The sequence below is a fragment of the Cyprinodon tularosa genome, unplaced genomic scaffold, assembly GCF_016077235.1.
Source record: "Cyprinodon tularosa strain WSP-4 unplaced genomic scaffold, ASM1607723v1 ctg708, whole genome shotgun sequence".
NCBI classification, from domain to species: domain Eukaryota; kingdom Metazoa; phylum Chordata; class Actinopteri; order Cyprinodontiformes; family Cyprinodontidae; genus Cyprinodon; species Cyprinodon tularosa.
The window spans coordinates 52,757-75,246 of NW_024039461.1; the positions used below are offsets into that span (position 1 = coordinate 52,757).

The 22,490-nt window shown below is 37.3% G+C and overlaps 1 protein-coding gene across 1 annotated transcript; it reads right to left on the reverse strand.

Annotated features, from left to right (window-relative positions):
- Positions 1-3,601: 3,601 nt before the first annotated feature.
- LOC119772316 (E3 ubiquitin-protein ligase pellino homolog 2) lies at positions 3,602-16,518 on the reverse strand. The gene is made up of 7 exons (XM_038268671.1): positions 16,133-16,518; positions 9,702-9,831; positions 9,309-9,410; positions 8,679-8,876; positions 8,414-8,599; positions 8,134-8,339; positions 3,602-5,696 (listed from the first exon to the last, which is right to left on the reverse strand). Exons 1-7 carry the CDS (start codon positions 16,210-16,212, stop codon positions 5,312-5,314), a joined length of 1,287 nt encoding a protein of 428 aa, XP_038124599.1. The 5' UTR covers positions 16,213-16,518; the 3' UTR covers positions 3,602-5,311.
- Positions 16,519-22,490: the final 5,972 nt, after the last annotated feature.

Sequence of the window (22,490 nt, forward strand, 5' to 3'; positions counted from 1 at the left end):
CAATTTAAAGCAACCCTTAGCAGATATGTCCATGCCAGAATCAGCTTCTGTGCTGGTAGAGAGCGCCCTCTTCTGGAATGCAGGGAAAATATTTAGTTTATGCAATAAAAAGAAAAACAGACAATTTTTTTTTTATTTGGTTTATTGACATGTGTATAGGGATTGTCTGTGCACCGGACTATTACAGAAGAACATGATATAAAATAATACAAAATAGCTGTACATAAGATATATTCAAAGGAATGCATTGTTATTTGTGAGGTTTTCTGCTGTATTAGACATGTCAGCTACTCACTCGCCTACAATAAGGAGAGCTTAAGAAGTTGAGGATGCTGAGGTTTTGCCATCTGGAACAAGGATCAATTGATAAACATGAAATAAAAAAACAACTACATTTGTGAAGAGCTTATGATATCACTGGTGGTATTGAATAAATTAGTGCTGTGCTAAAATACTGTGCGTGAAGTTTGCACGGTTGCTAAGGTCTAAAAGAGAGCAAAGAAAACAACGCATGGACATCTATGAAACTAGAAAAGTAAAAAAGTGAATATAACGAGAGAAAAGAGAGGGAAAGAAAAAGTAAAATGAGGGTGCTGCAACAGTTCATCCATCCACATGCCAATGCTGTTACAGGGGTAGGTATAAGAGCACAATTCATTTAGGTTGACACAATCATGGAAGGTAACTAATAGTTGGCCCTGCCTGTTGGAGCTGGTTTCTTTTCTCTATTTATATAGAAGCCTCCTCCCCAACTATTGGCACAGTGATTGGTACAGATTGAAGGAATCCTTAAAAACAATCAGTTCTCAATACTAAATATTTTGAAAACAAGAAAACCTTGAATTGATCTGCCAAAAATACCACTGAAAGAAATTCAGCATTGTAGAATAACCAAAACAAAACAAAGAGTTTCTTTAAATAGCGGTTACTGAAGCAGTGTTGTCATTTACACTTTAATGGTTGCGCAGTTTTTTGTAATCTTTATTTACTAAAATATGACTTTAACAAGATAACACAAAGGATTGTTTCTCTAAACTCCAATTCCAAATGGTAAAAATAAACAGACATATTAAAATAAGGGAGCTGTGTTGATTTTTGAAACTCAGGGGACTGTTCAAAGAAAATATTTTATCATCTAACCTTCCTGATATACACAATGTTATGTTTAAAATACCTGCAAGTGTGGGAAAAAATGTGGACTCCAGATTAGCTCACCACCTAGCGAAAGAAGTAAAAACATGTCATTTCTTCAGATGCGTATCCTTAGCAACCGCTTTATTTTAGGATTTAGGCATGGCTTTACCAGATGTGCCAATAGTTAAGGAGGGATCTATATAAAGATCCATGTATAGCAGATCTTTGGCGATCATGACCAGTATGGTGCAGTATGCTAAATGCTAATAGCTAATAACAATAATATGAGGTTCAGCCATATCATATCCATCAGAAGTGTCCAAACTTTTGCCACATAAGGCTAATATGTTCAAGATTTAACGTTCTAGGAAGACACAAACTTGGACTCTTTTTGATTAAAGAGCGAAAATAAAAAAATATAAACAAAAATTTCTTTAGATTTCATTTGTGTTTCATTGAATGAAAACAAAAACTTGCAACATTTGTTCTAATTCTTTATCATCTATAATCCTCAGCCAGAAAAGTAAAAAGGGTTAAAATAAAGATTGTTGATTTTTTATAATTTTTTCAGTTTGTGGTCTGCTTTAGGCTACAAGAATGGGATGCAGGTCAAGGGTAGAGATGCACTGATCCGACAACTGGATCCGAAATTGGCTCTGATACTGACTAAACAGCTGGATCAGATATCAGCGATTTGATATCAGGGATCCAATCCAGTGCACTTTAGATAGAACTGTTATTTCTTTTTTTGTTAGTGCATTTATATCTGTGTTGATTTGATACGTTTTTTTAACACTGTTTATTTCAAGGTTAAAGCCTTTGTTCACATGGCAAGGTATGCTTCATTCGTTTGACAGCTGAATCAGATTGTTATCGAATATTGGCTGATATGCTCAGCCCAGGTATCGGATCGTTAGAAAAACTGGATCGGTGCATCTCTGGTCACGGGCTGCACAACATTGTTCCAAAGCTGGATGGGCCAGCAGGGAGCCCTCAGACACTCCTACATTAGATATGTAATAATTTAGTTAAGAGGAACTTCATTGAAAGAACAACATGGGAAATATATTCTTTAAATCCACATTTATGTCAGCTTCTAGTCTGCTAGCCCAGTTTACTGCTGCATTAAATATGGGAGATTAGTTTTACATCTCCTCTCTAGATCACATCGCACCACTGGTCATGCTTTCCTTACCTTAACCAGCTCAAACATACAAGAGCTTTTCTCACTAAGGTTGCCCTGCTCGCTGTGAGTCTGAGATCACTAATCCTGAGCTACAAAACATCACTTATTCACCACACAATAAATCCTGTATCCAGGCCCCAAATGGAAAAAAGTCACATTCCAGAAACAGTACGCCTCTAAGTGTTTACGGATGCATCTGACAGCTGAATGTAAACATAAGCCAAGTCGATCAACTTCCTGCAGATTATTGGAAAATATTAGCATAGTAGTATAAGAGGTGTCATTAACGAAGTTATATCAATTCTATGTTTTTTAGAGAATTTTTTTTACATTTTTCCCCTCAAAACAACAGCACAAAACAAGAAAAGAAAAAGCGGTTCTAACTGAGGACTTGGAAGACACATTTACATGTGAAACACTCGCTCAGTGATGAGTAACGAGTTCGCAAACCGTCGTGCAAAGTTTCTGAATACACGTCCAATGCAGTGGTAATACTGTATGTGTATGTTCAGCACATGCAAGCTGGACACGGTTCCCGTGTATAAATGAGTTCTTCACGTCTTCCACACTTGAGGCTATTATTGAAATCATCACACCTTATCAAGCTACTTCACCAAGCTACACCATGATATTCAGTTACAAAAATAGTTTCACAATATAGACCATTCAGTATGAGCACCAGCGAAGGCTAAACATAGCCCGAGTATTTGGCTACATTCATTGTCTGGGCAATGTTGGATGGTAGCAGTGTGGAAGTGGACAGTGTTGATAATGTCTTCTCATTCACGGGCTCTCCTAATCTACCACACAGTTATAGCTGGGCACAAAATGCTCACACTATATAGGAATAATCAACTCAACCCACTTCAAATAGAAAAATAGTAAGATTTAGATATTTTTTGACACTGAACATCTAAAAGAATTCCTCCCGCTTCCCCAAAATAAACCCCTCCCCCTTTTCTTAACAAAATAGTTTTTCTTTATGAGGTCACACAAGAACAAACCATACGGACCCTCCATCACACCAACGTGGACCCTGTTAGAAGGAGCTCAGTAACCTGAGGTGTGTTCAAAACAGAAGCAGTGGAGCATCAGCTGAGGGTCGCGTGTGTTGAATTCCTACACCTTATGGGGTGAAGTGAACACACCTCTGATTACGATCAAACCCTGGAAACCTTTTTCCTCTTGCTTCTAGGACACCTGGCTAAACATGTAGCTTATCTATGCAAGTGCTATTATTGCTTTGGAGTGTTGTGAAGTGAAGTTAACCTAGTTTCCTCCTTTTTTTTGTCCCTGCCTTTGTTTATCCTCACTTTGTTCCATAATTAAAATAATTTTAGTTACTTGCAAAAGTACTTAGAACCATTAAACTTTCCCACAACTTGGCAGGTTTAAACAAGAAGCTTCATTGTAGGTTATTGGGATTTAATGTGATAGATCAGCACTAAATGGTGCATGATTTATAAGTGGAAGATTAAAGCATGGGTGGTTGTCGAACATCTTTAAAAATGACATTATAAAGTGTGGCATGCATTCATATTTATGACATGATGTAAAACCAACATATTGTGGGGGGAAATTGTTGTGTTTAACCAGAGCATCTTCTTTATTCTTAATAAACTGCTCTATTTTAATAATGGTTTTCACAGACAAGAGGAAATAAATTACATGCAACGTGCTCTACCTCCCTAATGCAGCCTTACAGTAATCATCAGTCTACAGAGTCTATCATCATTCACAGTCTATGACCCAGCAGTCTAGGGTTTAATTCCCAGCCTTTAGACCTTTAGTGTGTGTTTCGCTCTTTATTCTCTCTATGTAATCATAGGCAGTTAAGGCCACTAATGTAAAAAAAAAAGAAAAACATCTTCAAAACAAAACTTTTATTTTTGACATTCTTTTATAAAGGCCAGATTAGTGGCAGATTTTCCTATCTTAACTGTATTTTTCTGGAGGCACTTGGCTGCACTGGAAAAAAAAAGGGAATACAAATGCACACCACACCTTTCAGATTTTAATTTGTTAAAAATCCAGTAATATATATATATATATATATAGCATTCACACCCCAATTTTGCATTAATTTGTGTTGATCTTTCACAATAAATCTCACTTTGTAAACTGACTAAATGAGACAAAGTTCAGGGCGTGTGAATACCTTTGAAAGACGCTGTAAGTGACGCTCACTCTGGTGCTTCAGAGGTCACCAAGTGGTTTCATTTACAGGAGCCTCTATGCATAGATTGAACACTAAAAGGATCTGTGAGGATGAATGTTGCTTTGAAATGTATATTGATATTCTTGCTTCAGGCTAAAGCATGGCACTAAGATCAGTGTTGGATCAGTGAAAAACTGATGAAGATGCTAAATGTAATTTGGAGGCAGTTGAGTTAGAAACAAGGTGAAGCTGAGACCATTTCAGTTCAAAAGAAAGCATTTGACAGAATAAAGTTTTGAATGTGGCAACTTTTATAATATCTAAAGTTAATTCTGGCAAAGTGACAGTCAAGGCCATTCATTTTTATGTGCAAAAAAGCTCAGTGTGATGTCACACTCTGTCATCTGAGGAGGGTTAAAAGGAGGTTTGAACCTGATCAAGTGTGGAGTAATAGTAAAATGGGGATGAGTTACTCTATGATATTAAGAAAATGAATTTTTGAAGGTCAAGCAGCATCACCTAAAGCTTTGTTGTATTTAATATAACACTGTCTTTGATAGTTTAGACGGATTCCTAGCTTTGTTTTAGCACTGATTAGTCTGTCATGTCCTCTTGATCCTGAAGCTCTGAAGGATAAACAAGGGGACTGATTCTTCAGCTCTGAGCTACATTCTCTGACACAATGTTGGAGTGTAGTAGAATACTCAGAACACATATGCTTTGAAACCATTAAGCTCAAAATTGAACTATTCGTTGTTATTTATCAATGTTTAACACTTGAATGAAGCCCTAGTAGCTTCCTGCTTCTTGTTTGCAGAGTAATGAATGAGCGGCTAGTCGATGGGACCCTGGAAGATGAGGCGTATCCAGCCGGGGGTACTGAGAGCAGCAGAGCAGAAGGGGCAGATTGGCCTGAATGCATGTGTCCCGTGGGGCAGAGGGGTCTCAGCCCAGTATTTGGCTGTCCTCTCTGAGCAGACGTGGCCGCATGGAACAAAAGCATGAGTGGGAGCTCCGGCGTCCACATACACCGCAGGCTCGGAGCCCAGCCACAGGGGGACATAGGGACCCACGCTTCTGCAGAGGGGACATTCCCTACGCACCGTGGAGCCCTCACCTTCTACTGGCTCCTCCTGTCTTTCAGACCTCTGGCCCCAGTCGTGGCGTCCGTGAACATGGCCGCAGGTGAGGTAGACCCAGGGCTGACGCTCTTCAAGGCTGCAGTAACACATACAACTCTTTGAGAAAGTCCTTGTTTCTAACAGTTGCAGAGTTACTAATTCTAAAGGTCTGAGCTCATTTATGGAGACTAAATAAATCTATTATTGGTTATAGAAGCAAAACCTCACATTAAACATTTCTGTGTTGATCTGTCCATTTTTAGCCTTATTATCACACTTAAACACTGCAATTTCAGTCATATTTTTTAAATAATCTATTGGCATTTCAAAGAGCTCTTTGAACTCCAACAAGCTTCATGGAGTCTATGGGAGCCCTGAAGGGAGACATATCTTCTAATATTTACAGAAATTAGATGTTTCCCATCCATTAATCCTTCAATTAAAGCAAAGTCAGCTGGGGTATTGTTGCAGCCAGTTGTTATTCACTGCTTACTTGAAACAATTGGGAATTTGTAAGACCAAACTACCACTTTTTATTGATATTCTGTCACATTCTGCTTACTAACTTTCATTTAGGGCTGCAATCAATAATTATTGTAATATTCAGCGAAATAACTGACAATTTTTTCAATTATTCGGCTATGGCAATTATTTTTTATAATCCTGCTGTGGTTGTTTTCTTTAATGTATCGAAGCAGAGACACATTGAAACAATGCAGTACATCAAAATGTGAGGAACTGGAATTAAAGAAACCTGTTCTAAAGTTCCTGGAAACTGGATGCATTGACTGTAGACAAGAAGACCCAGTGGACCAACATCGGTAGATGACATTTCACTGTTGAAATGTGGCACTAGACTTTAAGTAATGTGGATTCTCTGCCTCTCCATTTTACTCTCAAAACCAAAGATTGTGTTTATACACTTTTTGTTAGCGCAATTTTAAATTCCACTTAACATTTTATTGACTTGCTTGAATACAGCACTCAGTTAAATGCCAGTTTACCCTTGCTGTGCAGGGTGTTAATGACTGTCAAGAAGTTTAAAAATTATAATGATATATTTTTTTATTGATCTTATGTTATATTATTTTGGCTGTCAAATGTTTTTTTTATTATTAATAGCAGAAGCGTCTTAGTCTAAAATGCCTGTGCAAAAGTACTGTTATTTTGCATATGAAGGCAGTTCTGAGCTCAGAATATAGAATAATTAATCTTAGTTTTCAATGGGATCAGATTAAAACATATATTTACCTTTTGAACCTCTTTTTATTTGAAAAAAGTTCAATTCAGTCCAACTACCGAATATTAACAGCAATAAAAGTAACATTGTGTTTACTTTGAGATTAAATAGGATATCCGGCCGCTCTCTAAAGCTACATTAAAAATGAACAATAACACTATTAGAGCGACGTAACTTAAGTTTTTGATTTTTTTCCACATGCAGCTTTGGTCCCGTTTGGGTCAGTATGAAGGACAATCAGACTATTGTGCATCAAACTAGAACAAGGCGTTCTCGATTCGGCTCAAGCTGAACTAGCTGATGTCTGAAGCCAACCGTACTCTGGTGCAATAATATAATTATTAACTACAGGCATGAATTAATCTGTTGGTCATCAGTATCTGGGCGAGATGAGGATGTCCTGATTTTCCTGATTCAGACAGATATTTCTATTCGGCGTCTCCAGTGCATCAGTAATTTATTTTTAAGCTGCAGTTGCACTTCATTTGCAGACATTATAATTTGCCAATATTTCTCCATGCAAACCATTTAGAAAAAAAGGTGAGAGCTACTAATAACCAGCGTACTTCAGTTTCCATCATGACAGTTTTATCCATTTATCTGTCACTGTTTTGGCGGCAGCGCTTTCGGATTTCAACCAGTTGTCATGGAGACATGACGCTTTCCAATTACTAAGTCCCAAGTGACAAAAAACTAAGTTTTTTTTTTTTTTTTTTTCATTCTTTGATTTTTTTCAAAGTTAGACAGGCTGTTTAAAACTCATGTTGTACTTTTTACATCAATCACCTTTTACCGCTTCACAAAATGGCTCAAGGAGCTGACTACGGGTCAAAGGGACAAATCCGCTTATGAATGAAAAGCCATAAAAGTTTTTAAAAAACAAAGCATAATGGATTCTTTTTAATTAATTGCTAATATTGCATTAACTTTGACAGCTCTAAATATTATAATGATTCCAAGATACCAAACTTTAGGTTCTCATTATCAGTAAGCCATATCCATTAAAAATACAAGAAAAAAAGATGACAGAATTTTTCACTTTATTTATGCATTTCACTTTCAAGATGTTCTGGGGTTTTTTTTTTACATGTACCCATATATATCCTGAAGGGATGGTTGGATAAACAATAATTCTGTTGTAGGACACCTTTTTGAAAAATATGTTCTCTTAGCATGGTTCTGTTTTTCAGTCTAGTCAAATATTAGTTTGGATTTTTTTTTGTATAAAATTTGACTGCTCATATTTCACTGTCAGAGGTATGTGTGGCATTAAATGAAGTGAATCCCCCCTCACCTGTGGCTGCGTGGCAGACTTGGGAAGGCCAACGTGCTGAGGCCTACAGGACACTGAGGACGGGACGCATTCAGCTCTTGACGAAGGGCCTCCAGGTGACGCAGAGTGGGGGCGCGCATGAGGCCTTCACCTGTGCGCCACAGCAGAGTGGCACCACAGAGATCCACCAGAGAGCCATCGCGCAGTGCGCTGCTCTCTCCCTCTGCCTACAGGTGAAACAGAGAGATAAGTTCAATCCTAACATGGCTGAGGTGTCAGAGCGCTGTTTAAATAGACTCACCAGTTTTCCCCGACTGGGCCCAGAGCGTGTTTCTCTCAGTGCATAAACATCTCCACACACTGATATCTCCCTCCAAAGACCCTGCTTGGGGTCCTCTGGGAAACCCTCTGGGTGCATCACCAACACCCCGTTGGTGGTGAGACCATCCATGTGGCCATCAGGATTTTTCCACTTGGTTGCTTTCTCCTAAAACAGGTCGGGGACCAAAGTCTTCCTTTAGCATGTCCTGAAGGAAAGGTTTTCTGTGCATCATCGTTACACTCACCCCTAGAAAGATATTTTTTGATGAGTCAAAGCCTGCAGCGTAAATGCGGGCAGTGTAGGGTGGGTTACGCTCGCACACCACTCTGCAAGCAAAACGGGAGATGGTGCTGGGAGCGATGGAGGGGTCTTCTCCTTCCTTTCCCCCTCCAGAGGTGTCAGTCACCACAAAGTCGATGGGACTCTCTGTGGACCGTCCGATCTGCAGCAGCCGGTACAGAGACACCATTCACATGAGAAACAAACAAAAAACATCCATACAATCCAGACCTACACACCAATACAACTAATATCCCTCACAGTTGGTCAACAACTAATCTATTCTTGCTTGGTTCTCTGAAGTTCAGATAAAATATTAAATATAATTATTTGTTTTATTATTCTAGAAAGAAAATAACAATGCAGTTAAGCATTTACAAAAAATGAGGGGAAAAGTCCATATCCTATAAAATAAACATACCTAAAATAGAATTCCTTTGAAAAGCAGCTGCTATTTTTATCACTGAATTGCACTAATATTACTTTGATGACATTAAACATCAGTGTATTAGAAGAGATGATCAAACAGGCATCAGGAGGAGGATGTTTCAGAAGCTGTGACTCTGGCTTATAGATTTCCTTTTGTGTGTTTTACCTGGAACATGTCTGTACTGCTGTCATGGCAGTACTCCACCACCACAGTCTGGTTGCGAGACAGTGTGAAAGAAATGCTGTGCTGCCCCCTGCTGTGAACCACCTGCAACATCAAAGCAGCATAAATACAGTCATTTATATATCATTTTTATTTAAACAGAAAAAGTAAGTATGTGGGGGAAGAAAAAAAAAAATCTTTGCCCATATAATGACAAACATTTAATTATCTGTGTCCATAAAGAAATCAGAAAAACGAATGCAGGAAGACATATGGGACGAAGCACAAACTCCCTTCCTCCTGAGCACACATCCTTCCTCTGACAGACGACCGAAGATCAACAGACGATCAAGGGCAGGAAACTTACAAGCTGTTTTAGTGTGCAAGCATGCATACCTTGCTGTCCTGTGGTGTGTTGAGGATGTGCACAGCACTGGGTTTCACACCGTTGGCCTTGGCCCTTCGGTAAAGAGCAAAGCGGCTCTTTCTGCGCCCACGGTCTCCACTTGGCAGAGAGCCATTGTGCCTGAACATGCAAAAAGAAACAGATAACAGAAGGAAATCAGACTCTGGAGACAAATCACCAACTTTTTAGCAATCTAAGTCAGATACATGAGATTGTGAGCAAACAGCCGGACCAGATCGCTGAGCTCCACTATTCAATGATAACAATGTTTCAAGCACTTTTGTGACTTATAAAAGCAGCATTACTGCCTCTATTTTATGTGATCCCCCAGACTTTGAGCAGTAATGCATATCTTTGGAGGTATATCTTTTATTTTCTTGAAATTAATGAAACAAGTCGAAAAGCTAACACTTGCAACGAGTCATTGAGATGATACAGTATCACCCCCCCCCTAAACAGTCTGAGGACAAATAAAAAAAATAAATAAAAGCACTTTTTTTTAAGTAAATGAATCTTCTTTATATATCAACCATTTTGATTGTTGCCATGGACTTCTCTGAAGTGGTTCCTTCAGTTTTTTAAGCTGCGTAAAACATAATTTTCACGGTTTGGGTTCAACCAGAAGGCAGTATGCTACTCTCCCTAATCAGCAGAATGTGGTTGTTGTGGAAACCACTTGGAGGAAACCCTGCAGACCAGAAGACTAGAAATAGAAAACAACTGTCCATAGGGGCTTTTGAAAAACAAGCACATAAGTATTCATGCTCCTTGCACTTTTTCATCCTTTATCAACCAAAGTATTCGGTATTTTACTGGGATTTGATGTGATAAACCAGGACAAAGAAAAGTGCAGCGATGGAGCTGAAAGAATAGAAGAACAATTTTCTTACAAATAATCATTAAAACAAATGTGCTGTTCATTTGTATTTAGCCCAATCTACTCGCAGACCCCCAAATATAGTCATCTTCAGGGGTAACCAAATTACTATATAAACCATAGGGTCATTTAATCCGGATGTTAATCCAGCTGCATCTTGAGGACCTCAGATATCCATTGAAGAACCTTGGTGAAAAAATAACACAATGAAGACTAAGGGACAGCTTCGTGAATAATTGTCCAACTTAGATGATAAACCCGAGAAGCAGCCTGGAAGGGAGGAGAGAAGTCAATTGCTGAGCCAAAACAAATTCAAAGATGGAGCTCCTGACAGGGTGTTTCTCTCAAAGATAAGACTAAACAAAAGTCATTTTTTAACATTTTCAATTCTAAGTACGAATGAAAACCAACTCAAGACACAACCAGAAAACCTTTTTCCCAAAAAAAAACATAATTGGTCATACTGCAGCGACACTGTTTTGTACAAACAGAGACAGAGGTGCTGTTTAAAGCAGATGGGAAAAGGCAAGAAGCTATAAACTTTGCTCTAGCAAGTTTTCTATGAGGGCAAACCTGAAAGAAAAGTTTCTAGAGGCTGCAAAGGACTTGAGACTTGGTAGAAAGTCCACTGTCCATCAGGAGAATAAACATAAACCCAGAGTTCCAGTGGGATCATAATTTGTTAAAAAGGGTCTAGTGACAGCACAAACCAAAATCTAATAAGACTGATATTGCTCTTTACCAATGATCTTTCTTTACCCTGAATGATCTTGTGCTCTTTTGCAAGGAACAATAGGAAAAGTATTGAGTCAGTTGGTGCATGAGGGCCAAAGATAGCAGCTTCAAGCTTAAAGGCAAGCAAAAGGGAATTTAATATTAAATTAAGCAGCTGAAATCTAATGATCGCAAAATGTCTTGTGTTTTTCTTTTGTGTGATTCAGCATGGATCTAAGTCAGGAGAGACAAGGATGTAGTGCAGCTAAACTCAAGATGACGAGTGAAGACCTTTCAGCTTCCTTAAGTTGTGTAAATACTTTAAGGATGCCAGGGCTTGTAGGGTATTGTCAAGATTATTTCTGGATGCTTATTTTGCTGGCTTCCATGTTTGCAGGCTGCTGCTCTTTTTTGCCAACATAAAACACCAAATGTTGCGCTCTGTTTTAAAACCCCTGGGAACTGTCATCTGATTGTCTCAGAATCAGGAAGTAAACACGGGATGCAGACTACACCAAAGTAGTGCTGCACTGTACTGCTATGTTTGAAAGGACTGTCACTTGGCTGTGTTGTTGATGGAAAGGGCTGATTATTTATAGGGGATGCTACTTTCATCCCAGGTGAAAAATAAGAATGATTTTGGTTCATTTTACAGCAAATATCTAACTTATTGCTCCTTAATTTTTCAGAGCTGGTGTGGGCATGACTTTATCTTATGGCAAGAAGCTGAAAATAACCCTGCCTAAGGACAAACATATGTCTGAAAATCAGTGCCAAATACTGCATTCAAAGGTTTCTTAAAGAATGTATCTTTTTTTTTATTTTTATTATTTTAACCAGATGAACCACTGCAAATTTAAGTTACTTTATCAAGACAATGTTTAGGAGAAGCCACCAGTAGTGTAGCACTGTTTAAACAAAGACTGAAAGCTAATAGAGGTTTCGGTGACCAGGCCGGTCAGATCTAACCTGGGTCAGGATTAGGGCTACAACTAATGATTATTTTGCTAATCTGTCCAATATTTTTAGATAAATCAATTAATAATTGGATAGTCAAAGGTATCTTAAAGAAGATTTTTTTACAGATTAAAGCAAGTTAAACTAAAACTTTTCCTGGATAGAGCATACTGACAGAATAAAAAGTGTTTTTAAACTTAAAGGCAAAATATTTATATATTTTTTCCAATGTTGGTATAGTTTTCTGCTCAAGGTGGATAGCTCTGTCAGCTAAAGCAGTGTTGATGACAATTATTTCAGTAATCGGTTAATCACGACTAATCCGATTAATTGTTTCAACCCTAGTCAGGATAAAACAGGACCTGCAAGTATTAACTTCTAAGATGTTTGATTAGCCGACCAAAACCATGATACAAGGTAGAATATAAGACATTACAATGGAATATGTATCTTAAAGGAAAAGAGTTATGAAGCAAATATGAAGATGGCATGATAATAAAGCAGAAAGCAAAATAAGCATAGTAAAAACATAAAGCTTAATGCTCAAAGCTAAAAAACATCACCTATCAGGGTCAAAACGAGTGCTGAATGAAGATCGAGCTCCTTAGGGTACATCTGTGGACAGTGGTGGCCTGTAAGATGCATGTGCTCACATGGTGAAACATCATATGAAATATTCACTACTTCTGCCCCTCAACATGGGCTTTATTTTTGTTGAGGACAAGTCACTACAGACTGTAGGCCTTTCTCCGTCAAAGCTGATACACAGCAGAACACTGGGGGGCTGGGGGCGATGGGGACTGGGTGGGAGACAGAGAAATGCACCACAGGTTATAGATGAGGACACATACAGTATGGAGGTTGATGTTTTTTATGCTGACGAGTGCTGCTTGTGGGCGAGTTGAGTTTCCCTGGACATGGTGCATCCATCGTATGCAGACTAACAAAGAAAAGGGGTTTGGCAGACTGCAGCTGAACAGAGCACATTGGCCTACAGTGAGGAAGACATCAGCCGACCAGGGCATGTGATCATCAGCCTGACCTATCCAAGATAAACCCCACATGTAGAAAACAGGCCTGGCAATAATGATATCAGCCAGGAAGCAGAAGAAAGAACAGCCTGTTTAAACACATTTAATCAGATTTCTAAAGGAAGCCTGCAGTATGTTTGGGAACAGAGTGTGCTTATAAAGTCCTATGGTGTATTTGTGCAAATAGAAATATCTCCAAAAGTTTAAATCATCTTTTGTAGAGGAGACAGCTGACTAGCAGTGGACACCTAGAGGTGCTGGAGATGCCTTAGTCTTTTATTCTGTGTCCATCAAAGTAAGAGAAAACAGACTGGAGTATATTTCAATCAGTTCTAATTATTTAAGGGATGTGTTTAATAATAAGAACTAAAGATCAATTTCAGCTACAGATTATTTTAGTCAGTAAGTTGCAAACTAAACTACCGAATAAAAAAATGGAAAATTAAGCAATTTATGTCAATGTAAACCATTGTTAAAGTCCACTGCATTTGTTAGGAAATGTAAGCTTATATATGTAATGTATATTATGCTTATGCATACAAATCAAGGAAGGAAAAAATGAGAATACTAGTTTTATTATTTCTGCACTTTTCCACATCTGGAAAATACTGAAAGCAAAAGAATTCATAAGTACCGGTATATGCAGGAATTACAACAAGGTAAACCGTCTTTCATTGAAACAAAATATAGATTTTATCATACATATTTTTGCCCAAAATGTTACCAAATCACTTGTTCCAATATAAACATTAGATAGGTCAGTTGACATGATGTCAGATAAATCGAATCTTCTAAGCTTTAAACATGCCTGTAAAATAATCCAGTTTCACAATAAACAATGAAAATATAAACTACATATATTTTTAATTTTGGGGGCTAGCTGTATAACATAATCAGCTAGTTTATCAGTTCTGTGCATGTCTAAGAACAAAAAGTGACAAACTAATGTCACTCTGGGCTATGGGAGCCCAAGGAAAGCACTGGAAAGCCCCAAAACAGAAAACTTTACCAAATTAAGATATGGATAAATCACCCCACCCTAAAGCTACATATCTAACACAACCTAAATTCTATCATTTGGTAATATAACAGAAACCCCAACTATAGTTTAAAACATATCTTACAGATAACAATTGGAAAATTGTTCTTGAGTCGCATGCAATTAGAGAGAAAAACAAACAAATCTACAAACTTATTTTTTTTGGTATATAAAGACACCTGAGTTGCACCCATCCAATATTATTATTGGTATTGGTGCTAGTTTAAAAGAAAAGTGTGGCTCAGGTATAGGTGAAAATGGGCCCAATCCAAAGGGGCAGATGTGTTCTGTCTATTTAAATAATACATGTTAGGTTAAAAAAAATCCCTTGAACAGCAGAAGCGTTTATTCCACTATTAGCATCCACCACTGATTTGATAAATCAGTTGGAAACTTGTTTTCAAGATGGGATTTGTCCTGTTAACCTGATATACTGTTTATATGAACTCCTTTTTTGACCTTATACTGATCACAAGTTGCCTTTCGGGATACACATGTTTACATTCATACATATTATACTTGCTTGTAGAGAGAAAATCAACAGCAATGATGAGAACTTTAAAGCTAATACTGCTCTGGTATCTGACAAGTATCTGGATGTGAAGATATTCAAATTAAAGATTCCGATCAAAAGTAAGAAAAAAAAGGTGGATCACTACATCCTTAAAAAAAACACTTAAAAGCACTTTAATGCACTTTTATTCTGTTTTACATATAGACCAGAAAAAAAAGGGAGCATAGTTAGTTACTTTTAGTTGATACTCCTTGACAAAAAAGCAAAAATTAATCGGCAGGTCAGACCCTAAAGAACACTAGAAATTAGTATCCATAAGCCAAAGCCTGACTTGTCTCTCCAGTGGGGTACAGATAACCACACAGGAACTGAAATAGGCATCCCCTTGTTATTGATCTTAGGGTGTAAAGGAGAGCTTTGTTCAAGCAGACAGATAGCAAGAGGACAGGCAACTAATCGGGATTCTGATGCTTATTCAGAACCACAGACACCTCTCTTTTTGCTCATCCAAAGAGAAGGAAGGGGCAGGCCATGAGGTCAGTTCTCTTTGGCAGACCCAAGAAGCTCTGCATTGTGAAACTAAGGTTTGTGTAAAGGTGCAGCTGTGTGTGCGTGTTAGTGTCCCCTGCAGAGCTGCTGTGGAAGCTGTTGGGTGTCATCAGCACATCCTGCCCACTGCATGCACGTGTGATGTAAAGGGGCTTTTCTCCGCCTCCTCTTCCTCCTCCGCCTTCAACCGTGGCATGAATCACACTGACCTGTTTTATGAATCCTTGATGACCAATTTCAAATAAATACATTTTAAAAAAACTACCCCAATATAAGCATTATGTCTAAATATACCAGATATTGCTGCTCAGACCTACTTTTTAGCATCCAGCAGTGGATGACATCATAGGGATTTTCAGCCTGCTCACCCCCACTACAACCATTGACGAATAAGCGCCTACATCCGTAGTAGGCTTAAAATGTAGTGCAGAAGCAGCATATTCGGCATCATTTCAACTCAAATCCATTTTTTTTAAAAGTGCTGAGCTATCATAAATGAATGTTGTTTGATTTATTCGCTAACCCTACTTTCTATCACTCCTACTATGCTTTTCGGACTGTAGAACCGACGGACATGTGTAATAATGAGCGTAACTATGTTACTATAAATTATTTGAAATTTAAAAGCGAAACATTGAGCGGAAAACCGGATTTAACCTTAAATTTGGCGTGTTACGGCGACTCCCACGCGTTTAATGTAATTTTTCTTTTTTTTAAGCGACCGTTACATTTAGACTTACCCTAAAATGACCAGCTCTCCGTATTTCACCGGGTCTTTAACGGGCACATCATCTTCTCCGTCTTCTTTCGGTGAATTCATCAGACTGGGCTTCTCCAATAAAAAAGATAAATACAAAAAAGAAAGAACCTCGACCGGGGGAAAATATATATATAATGGGAAGATAATATAACAATGCTAACACACTCTAAAACTATATTTGGCTTGTGGTCTTCATCAAAGTTTGGGTATAGTTGGGCAAAGTTTTCCCAGGCGTCCTGGTGTTTGTTTTATCGTTTTAATCTCGCGAAGAAGCATCTTTTCATGCGGTTAAGGCCAGTGTGAAGCTAGTTTGTATCGCGGTAAATCTGTTCAGTAGCATAGGGTACAACAACGGCTAACGGCAGGGTGTAAGACGTACCAACTTTTATAGGAGGGGTGTGATTCACAATTTGTATTAAATATTTCATGAAACATCCTTCTGTTTATTACGTGCACTTTTAATCTTTTTTAAAATCCCACTTAAATCATATTTTCTTAAATTAATCTAATAAGTAAGCGACTGTGTTTTGAAAAGTAAGAGAGCTAAAGAGCGAACTCCCCCTTCTCTTGTCAAAATGAGTTCTTCCATCAAGAGGAGCTGGCTCACACTGATGGAATAAAATGAGGGTTTGGGAATTCACCAGTAGATGAAGGCATGCTGACGGATCTAGGTGTTTTAAATGTGTTTTTATATATTTTTTTTTATTATTTAATATCGGGACATATTGTGGAAGTTCTGTCGAGGTTTATAATAAAGTCTGACGTAATGAGGTTCTTAGCGGATGGAGACAAGATGTGGGTCAGCATCATTGGGCCCCTTAATTATAGAGCCTTGATTCCTTACATTTTATGAGTCACAATCATATATTATTATTGATTCTTTAGAGCTCTGTTCTCTTTTTCTCTCTTCCTCACGCACTCCATCACAAAGTGTAGTAAACTTTAAGCATATAACCACATGAGGGCAGTGTATAGGCACAATATACATTAAAGGGTACAATCCAGGGAACTTGCTGAGTCTTATTATTGGTGAATCATTTTTGTGATTCTTTACTTAATTTCTTATTTACCTTTAATTTTCAACTCCAAAGTGCTTTAACTAGGCTACAAATTAATGAGACAGATGTGATTTATATGTATCAAAAGTTTTGTTATTGCAAAATTATTATCTTAACTGTCATTGATCAAACTTTTTATCTTCCATTTTCTGCTGTTACTAAATGATTCTTAAAATATGAATTCACAATGTGTAAGTTAGGATTTTTGTCATTTTTTTAAAGAAACTCTAAGTAAGGTTTACATTTTATCTAATTATTCAAACAAATGATTTAAGCTTACTAGGTATCCTTGGTCAAACCAACAAACCAGCTTGTTGTGGTATCTCACTCTAATTATAAGTTTAAAAGCCTTTGGTTTTAGTAATTTAGGATATACTTGTGAAAACTGATCATGTTTGAAATTTGATTTTAATATTTATGTTCTTTTGGTAAGGTGGAATTTTCTATCATACATTTTTCTTCTGAAATTATCAGTTTTTTTCATTTAGGTTTAAGTTTTGAAAAACTTTTGATGCCTTAATCACAGATAATTGCTGCAGTTGATTTATATATAGGCTATCTTGGCTTTACCTTTGTCTATTAGCTTCATTGACTTATCTGTGTAATTTTTGAGTAATAGAAACAGTTATTGCTGACTAAGCTTTAGAGGAAAACAGACAAAATCTGAAAGGAAATGGCAAGAAAAAAAATCAAGAGAAACTGCAACAGATGTGCTGCATACTAGAGGCAGTTGAAGGTGAATGGGGGAAAGTCTGTTTCTTCCCTTGTTAGATCTTCAACAAAGACCAGCACAGTAGATTGCAAAACTAACAGTTGTCATGTCAACAGATTATCTGCAGTGAGCTTTGATTCTCTGCATCTCCTCTGCATCTCTCTGCTCACATCTACCATGGCCATCTTTTCTGCCTCTCTGATTAATCCTCTATATACCAGTCCTCTATATACCTGTCAGTTCAGTAATGCCTTGGTAGGTCTCCGGTTACAAATTATTATTTCAGCTGATGGATTGAACAGTGCCTTGTGAGGTATTCAAAGCCTTGGATCTTGCTTTATAACCTAACCCTGCTTTAAGCCAGTACAGCTGTGTTGTGTGCACCTCTATCTGATAATTATGTTTGTCACAGATGTTTTCTGACATATTTATTGTTTTATAATGTTGCAAAAATTGACAAAATGATCCAATGGTTTTGAATGCTAATGCAACAGACTATATTTATAAGATTTTAGGATACTTTTTGTGTTCAACTTCAACAAGAGTCTTTTTGAACGGAAGCTAAAGTTTCAGTAATAGAATCTCTCCGCTCTACGTAGCACCTCAGTTGCTTTTTCTGAAACAGTAGTCTTAAATGTGTTCTGGTGCAACACGTAAGGGCTTGTATGCCCACTACAGTACTCTGCATGACTCTGCAGCTTGTGGTAATATGGTCCCAGCAAAAACACTTGCCTATGAAAATTTATAGGCGTTAATGTGAGAGGTGAAATATAGCATGTTCTGGCTCACGGGTTTAACTACAGGGCTGCTACCACATAAAAAGGAGAAAAGAATATTTAGATAAACAAAACAAGTGTCCACACCCTTATTTTATGAATGACAACCTCATGTAGAGACTGTGACTGAGTTTAAAGATGACTCACTTCTTTTTGGATAAAAAGAAGTAGATTACACAAGTTTCATTGTATTTTTTGCTAGTCTAACCTTCAGCATAGCTTTCCTATGAGATACAAAGTAGAAACTGGATAGACCAGATGTGTATGTGTGTGTGCTTGAGAAAGTGTGCCTCTCTTTCTTTCCCACTGTAGGCTTAGGGTCACACCCTCTGTTACTTTGCCTTTAAGTTTCTGTCTTTTTTTTCTCTAGCTTTCATTGTGGGTCTTAGTTTTGGCAAAAAAGAAGGAACAAATCTTCTAAAATTCTTAATCAAAGTCTTTAGCTATATTGTTATTTAACCAAATGCAATTTAAACAGCTGGAGTTGTTTATCAAACATGTCCATTGCAGGAATTCAAAGCATTCGCCGGATGACTATATAGAGATGATACTGAATCATGAACTAGAGGGACCATATTCATGAGTATACAGTTACCCCTGGAGGAAAACTTTCCTTTTGCGATGGCCGTAAAAACTTCCTGTTTCTGCTGAAGAGCATATTTTTAAAAACAAACAGTAAAACAGTAGGAAGGACTTGCTTATGGAGTGGCATTAGGTGCTGTGGAACTGATGCTTGCTGTTTTAGATAATATGTTTGGAAACCATTTTTCTCCACAAAATGACTTTAAACACCATGAATAGGAAGGCTTTAAAGATCATACAGTTTTTCTGTTGCCTGCTTCTTTGTGCTGCCAATCAGAACAAATTATTTAATTTAAAAAATGATGTTAAAAGTAGGTAAGTGAAAGTCAAAACAAGCCTAAATGTCACCCATCGGAACAAAACATTCAGATTAGGCATGCTTCCTTAAACTAAAGATTAACATTACCTGCTCTTCTACAAAACAACCCAGTTATTATCTATAGAAATGTTTGGTTTGCAAATAAAAGTTAAGCTCCTATATAAAACATAATGGTGGGCCAATGATGTTAGAGTGTTGTTTCTGAGAATGAAACAAACAAAACTCATATTTCTGCAGGACAATGTCATTTGGTACCTTTTTTTCCTGGGGCTGGAGTTCAAACAGTTGATGAATAAAGTGGAAGTAGAATGCAGTGCATTTTCTTCAGGTCATTTGGGTGTGTATTTGTCACAAAAGCACAGCTTGATAATGTTCTTAATGTACCTTGCTACACCTTTCACTGCCTTCCCTTATCTGCTGCACAGCTGATATGGCTTAAAAACATGAGGGTACTCCCATTGGTGCAGCAGCAGGAGGACATAAACAGCTCTTGGGAGTGTGTTTTTTTTTTTTTTTTTTTTTTTTTTTTTTTTTGCTTCAGGAAATTTAGAGTTTGTAAAGTTTTTGTTTTTTTATTAGGCAGCATTGAATGTTTTCTAGAATATGCATATCCAACACTAAAATGTGGTATTTCCCCTCCTCTTTTTTTTTTTTTTGCACTTAATCAGCTGCAGATGAACACTTCATTCCCCCTGAAATCAATTATTAGCTTTTCACTATAAGGAGCCAAAATGTTTTTACAGTCAGGCCTGTTAGCCTCTTAACCTTCCCTTTTCTGGCAGACTCAGTTCCTTTCGTCAACCAGTCCAACCTTTATTTAAGCCTTTTGACAATTCTGTAATGGTGACTATAGTATGAGAACGAACACAGCTGAATGTGTGAAGAGGGTAGACAAAAAAAGTTTATTAGCCAGAATCTTGATTGAATAGAGGAGACTAAAAGTGATACCTCATTTTAAACTACATCAGATCTTTCAGAAACTCTTTCCTTGCATGAATTAAGAAATAGTAATTTGGTATAATGATATCATATTGTTAATGTCAGTGAGTTGCAGTAATTGCTTTAGTGGAAGCTATATAAAAAAAAAAAAAAAAAAAAAAAAAACAGTTTGTTCACTGAGTCTTTAAATAGATAACACCAGCTAGTTCTAATTGTGTTCAGCATTCAAACTTTGATCCAATAATTGTTCAGGATGTCAATAGAGACAGAATAGGACTGCACAATGTAAGGTAAACATGCCTAAGTATTTTCATTCTTTACAATTAAGACAATGTCTCCTGCACTGTCTGGGAGCTTTACCATCTCAGCGGCTGAAAATATACATCAGGTGATTAATAGCAGTTAGACTCTTTCAAAACCACCATGCATATGCAGAGTATAAATACTTAAGGAACTTTATCTTTCCAAAAAATTGCATTCCTTGCAAATGTAATATTGCAGACATATGCAAGAGAAATGAGAAATTCAATTTGCAATATTTTTTCAAAGTTAGTATTTTTAGCAATTTAATATCCATCTATTAATTTTCCACCACGCTTATCCCAAGCAGGGTCGCGAGGGGTGCTGGTGCCTATCTCCAGCTGTCTACGGGCGAGAGGCGGGGTACACTCTGGTCAGGTCGCCAGTCTATCGCAGGGCACAATTGAATATTTAATTTAATAATAACTGAATAATTGAATAACTTATTTTCATTTTGGAGGTAAATAGAAACATTGTATGTTTTCTGCAGTGTTAGGTACCAAGAATGAGTGTTCTTCAACCAATTCCAAATCTTTAAATAAATAAAAGTGCTGTCAGATCATTTGACCTTGTCTGTGTTTTATTCTAACCCTGCCAAGGCATTAGATTAAAATTATTAGCAAATCAGGTGAAAAAATAAAAAAAAATATTAATTAAACAGCTCTTTTTAGTAATCAAATTTGTGTTTTATTCTTTTTAAATGAGCTCTAAGTGAGATTTACATTTCATCTAATTACTCAAACAAATAATATAAGCTTACCAGGTATTTTTGGTCAAACCCACAAACCAGCTTGTTGTGGTTTATTAGTCAAGCCTCTTTTTATTCTAGAAATGCACTGCTTCAAGGTGGCTGCATGTTAAATTTTTAAATATAACTACGGCTCTCCTTTTTTTGATCATGGTTTCATTCTTTCTAATTTATTGTTTTTCTCTAGTGTTCAATGCTGGTAATGGGAATGATTTTTACCTATATTTTTTCCTTTTTGGACACGATGCATAACCATAGCGACCATGGAAAATAGATTTTTTTTACACCCAGGAGGAGCTTATTAACATATCTAAAACTGAAACAATGCTGAAAACAAATACCTCTGCAAGACCTAGCTTAATTATAAAGGAGGTGTTGGGGATGCAGAGCAGGAGCACGGAGAAGAGAGAGGAACAGGAAATTTAAGCCATCTATTCCATCCATCATCACAGGTAATCTGAAATAAGTTAGAAGAACTAAAATCCCAAGAAAGGATTAAGCCAGATACTATATCAGCAATTCAGCAATATGTGTTTTACTGAAAAGTGGCTGCAGGATCATATCTCAAAGAGGGTGGGTTGGCAGAGTTTATAGACAACATATGCTGTCATCTGGGACATGTCATTTTGAAGATTCGTCACTGGAGCCCAGATATTGAACTGTTGGTGGTTGTTTGTTTTTTTTTTTTGCCATATTATATGCATAAAGAATTTGCTGGTGTTGTGTTGGTAACCATTTACATTCCACCCTCTGCTCACTTCCTACTCTAATAACATTCCAACAGTTTGTCAGCTGCTGTGTAAGAGAAAAAAAAAACAAAAAAAAAAAACTTTGGACTTGTTCGATGCAAAACTCAAGGACTCAGGCATCCCTAAAGTAAGACCTCGTCTTGGGAAATTAGATC